At 39.0% G+C, this 8,950-nt stretch overlaps 1 protein-coding gene and 1 pseudogene across 1 annotated transcript in view; both read left to right on the top strand.

Annotated features, from left to right (window-relative positions):
* The window catches only part of Efcab3 (EF-hand calcium binding domain 3), a 494,429-nt gene that overhangs the window by 232,254 nt on the left and 253,225 nt on the right, over window positions 1-8,950 (top strand). The window contains exons 55-57 of the mRNA XM_005402243.2: window positions 2,714-2,767; window positions 3,350-3,451; window positions 8,517-8,621. Of these exons, the coding sequence (XP_005402300.2) occupies window positions 2,714-2,767; window positions 3,350-3,451; window positions 8,517-8,621 (261 nt within the window). The remainder of the gene's footprint in view (window positions 1-2,713; window positions 2,768-3,349; window positions 3,452-8,516; window positions 8,622-8,950) is intronic.
* LOC102024902 lies at window positions 141-2,354 on the top strand (annotated as a pseudogene).

Here is an 8,950-nt window from a genome sequence, read left to right as displayed (position 1 = left end):
AGAAAAGAAAGGAAAAGGAAAGAAAAGAAAAAAGAAAAGAAAAGAAAAGAAAAAAGAAAAGAAAAGAAAAGAAAAGAAAAAACAACAAAGAGACAGACAAGATTCAGAATACTGATGCTGGCATGAGAGCTGGATTCAGGGATTACTCCTGCCCCTCAACCTCACCTGCTCAATGGGTGCGGCATTTGTCATCTTCAGTGGCTGAGAACTTCCTAAAATGTCAGCTAAGGATAGGCACAGAGGTTTAGGTGGTTGGACCAAGGTCACAGGACTGGCGCGGCACTAGCATAACAGACCCACCCATTTCCCAGAAGGGGGAGGGCAGAATGACCAAGTTCAAGGAGACAGTGACCTTCAGGGATGTGGCTATGGGCTTCAGCGAGGAGGAGCTGGGGCTGCTGGACTCTGCCCAGAGGAAGCTGTACCGGGATGTGATGCTGGAGAACTTCAGGAACGTGCTGTCCGTGGAGCATCAGGTCATCACCCCAGATATTCTACCTCAGTGAGAGAGAGATGAAAAGCTCTGGAGGAAGAAGATGCCAACCCAGAGTGGTGGCACCTCAGGAGACAATGAGATGGAGACTCTTCAAGAAGTAGGCTCAAGGTGCCTGTCACATGAAGTGAAGAGCCTTTCGGCTCACAAGTCTGGCAACAAGTTAGCAGGGAGTTAACCAGGTGTCAAGAGTCTATCGTGAATATTCAAGAAACTGGCTCTCAGTTGAAAAAACTAGATGATGTATCCTATGGAGATGGGGATTTCAGTAAACACTTTAATCAGAATTCACATCTTCAGGTTCACCACGGAGTCCATGGTGGTAAAGAACTTTACAAAGGGGAGACAAATAAGTAAGGCTTTGCTTGGGACTCTGATCTTCAAGTTAACCAGAAGGCCCATGCAGGAGAAAAGCCCTACGAATGTGAAAAATGTGATAACACTTTCTGACGATTTTCAAGTCCTCAAGCTCATCAGAGAGTGCATAGTAGAGAGAAATCATACAAACCTGATTTATCATCCAAATGTTTCAGTCAAATATCACAGTTCCAATGCCAGCAGAGACTCCCGACAGGAGGGAATCCATACAAATATGAGGAGAGTGGGAAGAATACCAGGAAATCTCACATTGCCAGGCTCCTCTGATAGTCTAGCCAGGAGAGAAACACTATAAATGTAAGGAGTGGGGGCTGAGCTTCAGTCAGATCTCATATCTTCAAGTTCACTGGAGGATCAACACTGGAAAGAAACCTTATAAATGTGAAGAGTGTGGAAAGTGCTTCAGTTGGCATCCACTATTACAGGCCCATCAGTGAATCCACACTGGGGAGAAACCATACAACTGCAGTGTCCGTGACAAGGGCTTTAGTTATAGCTCATACCTCAGCATTCATTGCAGAATCCACACAGGAGAGAAACCCTACAAATGTGAAGAGTGTGGGAAAGGCTTCCGTGTAGGTTCACACCTTCAAACCCATCAGATAAGCCACACTGAAACCACAAGAAATCATGCAAATGTGAGGAGTGTGGGAAGGGCTTCTGTCTTCTGGACCATCAGAGAGGCCACACTGGGGAGAAACCATACCAATGTGATACTTGTGGTAAGGCATTCAGCCGGAGCTCAGATTTCAACATTCATTTTAGAATCCGTACAGGAGAAAAACCCTATAAATGTGAGGAGTGTGGTAAGGGTTTTAGCCAGGCCTCAGATCTTCTAGTCCATCAGAGAGGCCACACTGGAGAAAAACCGTACAAATGTGGTCCATGTGGGAAGGGCTTCAGTCAGAGTTCAAATCTTAATGTTCATTTTAGAATCTACACAGGAGAGAAACCCTATAAATGTGAGAAGTGTGGTAGGGCTTTCAGTCAGTTCTCAAGTCTTGAAGTACATGAGAGAGTCCACACAGGAGAGAAACCGTATCAGTGTGTACAGTGTGGGATCGCAACTTCAGGCCCATCAAAGATGCCACAATGGAGAGAAACCATATCAATGTGAGGAGTGTGGGAAGAGCTTCTATCAGGCCTCAAATTTTCTTGCTCATCGTGGCGTTCACACGGGAGAAAAACCATACCGGTGCGATGTGTGTGGAAAGAGCTTCGGGCAGAGATCCTATCACAGGCCCACCAGGGAGTCCACACTGGGGAGAAAGCATACATATGTGAGGAACGTTGGAGGGTCTTTAGTTGGAGCTCACACCTTTAGGCCCATCAGCGAGTTCACACTGGAGAAAACCCATACAAATGTGAAGAATGTGGGAAAGGCTTCAGCTGGAGCTCAAGTCTTACAGTTCATCAGCGAGTCCACCCTGATGAAGAGGGTAACAAGGACTTCTCTTCATCAGAACATTTATGCCAGAAATAAAGTATAAAATACTGAAAAAAAAAAAAAAGAAATACCTTTCATAGTCCAAAATTCCAAAATGAGGGAATTCTAAAGGTTAAACGGATATTAGGTTAAACAGTGGAAAAAAGAAATTAGGGAACTTCCAGGGAGTTTAAAAATGAGATGTGTTGTGGTGTTATAGATTGCCACCCTTTATATTTTAGATGCCAAAAATTGAATGAAGTTGATACATTGATTGCATCTCATTTTTCACTTAAAAGTAAATTGAAAATTTTCCAGGGAAAATTAAAAATCTTTTCCTTAAATTATGACTTTTGCTTCCTTGGTGAACCTCCACATGACTCATTTTTGTGTGAACTGATTTATATGTCTCATAGGTAATGGAAAAGTCTACAGGAACATGTTACTGGATGATTTGGATTCTCTTAATGGTAAGTGAAGAGTGCACTGAAAAGCAAGATAAATCCAAGAGATACATGTACACTATTCCTTTGATATTAAGTTATGAACCTTACCAATTTACCTACATTTTGAATGCCATTTACATATTTCAATGTAGATAATATTTGTTACCAAAATCCTCCCACAATGGATTTTTTACATTTCCCATTTGGCAGAAAAGAAAAGAAAATTCAGGTAACTTAGTAAGGCTTTGAGATAATTAGTCTTATAAACAAAATTGAACATACCTATTAATGAGGAGATTAAATTAGTTTTTCCATTACTAGGAATTGTTAATGACTCAACCTTTTCTAAAGTTTGTGGTTTATAAACTTAGTCCCACAATCCAACAAAAAGGGCAATTCAGTTTTTAATTCCACAGTTGTCCATCCTTGTATTTGGAGACTGGACTTGGCTTTTGAAACTGGTGATCTTTTAGTTTGCACAAACTTCCCATGACAAATGTAATCATTGTGTACCACAAATATGTACTAACATAAAATACATTAATAAAAAAGAGCTTTTGGGGAGCCCCATAATTTTACTCATATTCCTCTTATTTTTCCAAGTAGAAATTACTAATGTCACTAAAGTTGATTCATCTTTGAAAAATATGGAATGGAAGCTCACAGAAGAAGAAATTGAAGATCGGAAATACAGCCTGCCCATTGATGGTAAGCATTTAAGATATTTTTAAATTTCTAGGAATATCTGGGATTTTTGTACAAGGGTCAGTTACACAACCCACTAAATGTTTCTTAGGCAAAACTGGGGATTTTTTAAGTATAAAAGAAGATAATGAATTTTGTCTCATGTTATTTTCATCAATTCATAATGCAATGTATTCCACTTTAATTCTGAATTGGGATCGGAGTTTGTCAGGCCCGTGACCATATTGGGAAAAGTTGGAGGAAACAAAACAAGAGAGTGAAAATACAATGAAACAATGTTGTGGAAAAAAATATATACAAAGAATGGCAATAAGAAGGAAAAAGTTCTAAGCATGAGGAATGATTTAAATGCCACAAACTGTCCATTCAAATAATAATTTCCACTGCTACTAGTCTCCCTTCATCCAGGCAATTGCCATTATACAAGGAAGCAAAAAAAGGCTGCCACAACGGAAACTGGCACCCGTTGTCAGGTCAAGGGCAATGAGGACTCAAGCCAGTGTGCCTGGCACAGTACTTCTATTCAGCTTCCAGATTCCTGTGTGTTGGGCCAGACTCTGACCTAAGGGCTGTGTTTCTGGGCTTGAACTTTCTCTGACTAGAATGGAGATACTTAACTGCATCAAATTGTGAAATAATTCCATATAAATAAGTAAAGCAAATGGATATCAGCCTGGGATAATTCCTTAACTAAAAGTACTTATATGAAACTGCTTATTTTACTGAACTTTCATTTCATTTCATAGTTGTCACTGATAACTGCATCTTGTGTGAGATATGTATTCTTTTCAGAATATATTTCTATAAAAGTATCCATTTATTTTCAACAGCCTGTATTTTGGGGGTGACAATTATTCCCATATTATATTTTGAAATACAGTACTTAGATTTATAAAATTGTTTTATATAATTTGCATATATGTTATGAAATACTAATAAAGAAAAAGCCATGCATTTTTGATTCTCCAAAGCAGCGTAAGTGTTTCAATATTATTATTATAATATAATCTCTCATCTCATCCCCTGCATGGCAGTCCCTTTGCTGACCTTTATGTTCATAATCCCCTTGCTTTGAAAAATGTTCTACCACCTACAAAAGGTAATCAAAAATACTGTTAATGTTTACATTTTTTAAATGTATTATGTAAAAGACATACTGGCATTAACCTCCTTCAAATTATCCCCCTCACTTCAAGCACACTGAACACATTGTTCTTGACACTTTCTGAAGCAGTTCTGGAAGTCCACTTTCACGAGTGTTTTTACATGGTGTGATTAAAAAAATCGAGTGAATACTGCTGCCAAGGGTCACCCAGAAGAAAGGCTCATAAAAACATTAAGGTGTGTCCCCATCCACTTTACCTGGATCTGGCACTATGCAACCTGGAGTTTCCTACAAGTCAAAATGACCATGAAAGGTAAACATTTTGAATTGATTCAGGACATCGGGGAGCCATAACAATGCACCTAAAGACACTCACAAAAGAGGACTTTCAGAACTGCTTCAGAAAGTGACATGAATGGTGGGAAGTATGGTAGGTGGGGGAGTGTTGAGAAGATTAATAGCAATGCGTCTTTTACAGTAAAAAGAATTTTAATTTAAACACATTTTGAATCACACTTTGTATATACACTCAACAATATTTTAATGTATTGTTTTCTGAGTTTTAAAAAATATTATTTTATTATATGTTGCAAATCTTCTCACTTATTTCCTCAACATAAATTCCTAAGATTTATCTGTGTACTTGCTGCCCCCATAATTATATTTCTTCAAGGCTATGCAACATGTCCTTGTATGAATATACTACAGTTTATTTATAGTTTTTTAACCATCAGTGGGCATTTTGTTTTTTGTTTTACACATTGCACCATCTTACATTTGCACAATCCATGTATGAGGTTTACAGTTTTTCCTCACCCTCACCAACATTTAGCTATTTTTCTTTTTTTATGTTTGTTTTTGTTTTTATTCTAGCCATATTGGTAGGTGAAGTAGTATCTAGCTGTAGTTTTAATCTGTATTTCCCTGAGAGCTAGTAGAGTTGAATATTTTTAAGTGTTTATTAGCACTTATATATCTTTTTCAGAAAAATTATATATATACAACCATTGTTTGTTTTTATTGGATTATTTGTCTTTTTTATTAAGCTTTAGGAGTTTTTTGAAGTATTCTAGATATTAAGCTATTATCAGAAGAGATTTACAGATATTTTCTCCCATTCAGTGGAGTTTCCTTTTATTTTTTAGTAGTGTTCTTTGGAGCAGTAAAGTTTTCATTTCATTAAGTCCAATTTATTTTTGCTTTGATTGTGCCTAGATGTCATATTTAGGAAATCATTGCCAAATACATGATCATGAGCATTTACTCCAGTAACAGGAGTTGAACTCAAGGCAGTAAAAACAAAACAAAAAAAGTTAGTTTCAGCCAGTGCTTAGGTGGGTTATCCTCTAATGATTTGTTCTTTTGCTACCGGCAAGTGAAGAGGATTGGGATATGGCCTGACCGCCTGAGCCTGTCTCTTGTTCCCTCTGCAGGCAGATCTCTGTTAGTTCTCACCTGTACTTCTGTGACAATGACTAACCAGATATTCTTGTCTTTGTCTTATGATTGTACACCTGCAATGCATGGGGAGAGAGGGCATAACAGGACTGGTCAGACACCCCATGGTCCAATGATCTCGGGAGCGGTTTCCCCTCTCTCTGTTTCCCTTCATGATAATCCCTGTAGCTACTTATTTCTGTTCTTCCAGTAAATGCAGCATGCAGCCACTTCTGATCCTGCTGCTTATCCTCAGCTTTCCCTTCTTTCCAAACTCTCTTTGCTCCTTTCAGAGTCTCTATCTAGCCCAAAACTTCTGGTGTGTTTTGTGCTTGGAGGAAGAAGGCCCTTCCACTTGGAATTAAGTAGCATTCAGGAGGCAATAAGAGATCTCACACAAGCATGGAGATGAGCAGGTTTTGGTGGGTGGTGGGATGGGTCCCTCTCAGGTGTCAAACCCTGCAGCATGTGGAGGGTAGGGAGCTGGTGGAATACCTCACAAGGAGAGATCTTGGTGGCACTGAGGGGGTGGTGCGAGAATGCCCACTCTGACCCTGCTCCAGCATCTTTTCTTCACCCAGACCCAGCAGTCATGGGTATTGTTCACCCTCTGATGCACCATTCCACAGATTGTCAATGGTTTTTTCTGGGTATCTGTTCAGGACTATGACCTTGTTTCTTTCAGTCCCTATAACTCACCAGTCACCATGATCTCAGTGATTCTCTGGCCCATGCTTTTCTCAGCACCCTCATTTGAGGAGGTTCTCTCCTGTGAATAGCTCACTCACTCGGCTCCATTTCCCAATGGAAAGAGAACTAGAACAAGTGAGTTAGACACTGTTATGGTTGATACATTGTGTCAACTTGGGGAGTCTAGAGGTTGGGCTAAGTGACTCAGCAGTTCTGCATCTTGGGGTGAAAAGGACACGCCCCTACCCTCCTGGGATGTTGTTCATTGTGTCAATTTGAGAAGTTTAGAAGGCTAACTGTGTGACTCAGCAGGGAGCCAGGGTCCTCACTCTGTATTCATCCTGAGCCTGTGCAAGAGGAGGGCCTGGAGATGGTGTGAGTGCTACACGCCCCCTGGGTGGGGGCAGCCTGCTTACAATACAAGGGAGGGAGAGAGGCTTGCTCTTCTCTGCCACTCCTCCCTTTTGCTCTTGTTGCTTAATGGTTGCCCTCTGCCATGTGCCACTCTGCCTTGGAGCCAGCCAAATATGGACTGAAACCTTCACAAACTGTGAGCTAAATAAACCTTTCCTTCCTTAATTTTGGGCATCAGGTATTTTGTCTCAGCAACGAGAGAAAAGTAACCAAGACAGACACTTTCCCAAGACTGTGTGTTCACCAGACTTATTGCTGTAAGGGTGTGAGAGTGGCCCTGCTTCTGCCTCTGACCACCTTTTATACTGGGATTCATTTGGTGGGCTTTTCCTTCACTTTGCCTTCCTGAGTTTATTTTTTGCTCCCTCCATTTTTATGTATCTGTAGATCCTGACAAGCCTCTTTGAGCTTCTTGTGAGCACTGCTGGTTCTAGTCCGCCATGATAGAACTGAGTACTGTCTTGAAATTGAGTTCCCCTCACTCAAATTTTTCATTTTGAATATCATTTTAAGCTATAAAATACTTTATGTGTGAGAAGTATATTATTGCTAAAGTATGAACAAAACAATAAAAAAATACATTCACTCAGTTCTAGTTTATAAAATAGAAGATTTTAAGTACATGCTCTATCTGTTACTTGATGATTTTGCATATTATTTCTTGTGATGTTCATCTGTATTGCTGCTTATACCTTCAAATTTTTACTGTCATGTAGTATTTCATGATAAAAAATTCCACAGTTTTTACCCATTCTCATGAACATTTGAGACAGTTCATGCTATTACAAACAGTGGCACTGGGAATCTTCTCCAACAGCCAAGTGTCACCAGTGAGCAGCTGACCCTTTGTTCTAGATACTCACCTCCTGCTCTAAGTGTTTAAAATACATTTCATCAATTTTGGTGTGTGTCTGCTCTTTCATTACAACACACAAGTGTTCTTCAAATTTATGGAAATTTCTCTTAAGACTTTATTTCTGTATGTCCCTACTATGAGGTCATAAAGATATTCCATGTTTTCTTCTAAAAGTTTTACAGTTTGCCTTTCACATTTGTGTCTTCAATCTACCTGAATTATTGATGGTTATTTAAGCAAGGAATCAATTTGCCTGATTAGTCAAAAATATTGACTTCAAAACTCAAAAGCCCATCTTTGTTCTCTGCGTCCACTAAAAGGCTTAATTCTAGGGGATAAGAACAGAAATGCCCTAAAAAGGAATAAAGAAGAAAATAAGGGGGTAAACATAGAAATTAAGGTGCTTGTTTTAGTGTGCTTGGGGCTAACAATGAAGAGTATGTCTCTCTCCCTGAGTTTATAAAGATAAACATTATGTAAACATTAAATTTTAATTTGTATGTCATGCCTTTTAAGTGTGAATAAATGTGTTTTCTTAAATAGTTAACATTTGTGTCTTTTCAAAGGTAAACAAATTGACATCAGTGGTCTTGAAAACATTCTAGGAAGCATGGAGGTTGGAGACACAGAAGAGGAATTCTCAAATCTTCAGGAAACTCTGCCAATTGATGGTGAGCCATAAAAATACTACTCAGGTTTCCAGAGAACTTGATTTACTGGACTGTGTAAAATGTTTCAACTTTCCCAATTAACATCCTTTGGAAATTTCAAGGAAGAGTAAATGCAAAGTCCTTAGAGGTATCAAAGACTATATAAAAAGAGAAGGGAAAGAGGGAGAAATTTTGTATGTATGTATATACAGGATAGTTAACATAGTTGATCTACTGTCTTCTATTTCTTTGCTGAAAGAAACTCTTAGTGAGTCCTTGATTGATCAATATTGCATGTCTCTATTTGTTTTCATGAGAAACCACTTTGAAGATATCAATATGTAATACAA

Source organism: Chinchilla lanigera, unplaced genomic scaffold, assembly GCF_000276665.1.
Source record: "Chinchilla lanigera isolate Chin_1 unplaced genomic scaffold, ChiLan1.0 scaffold00077, whole genome shotgun sequence".
NCBI lineage: Eukaryota > Metazoa > Chordata > Mammalia > Rodentia > Chinchillidae > Chinchilla > Chinchilla lanigera.
The sequence above is the reverse complement of the archived record's forward strand: the minus strand, read 5'-3'. Positions and strand labels throughout refer to the sequence as shown.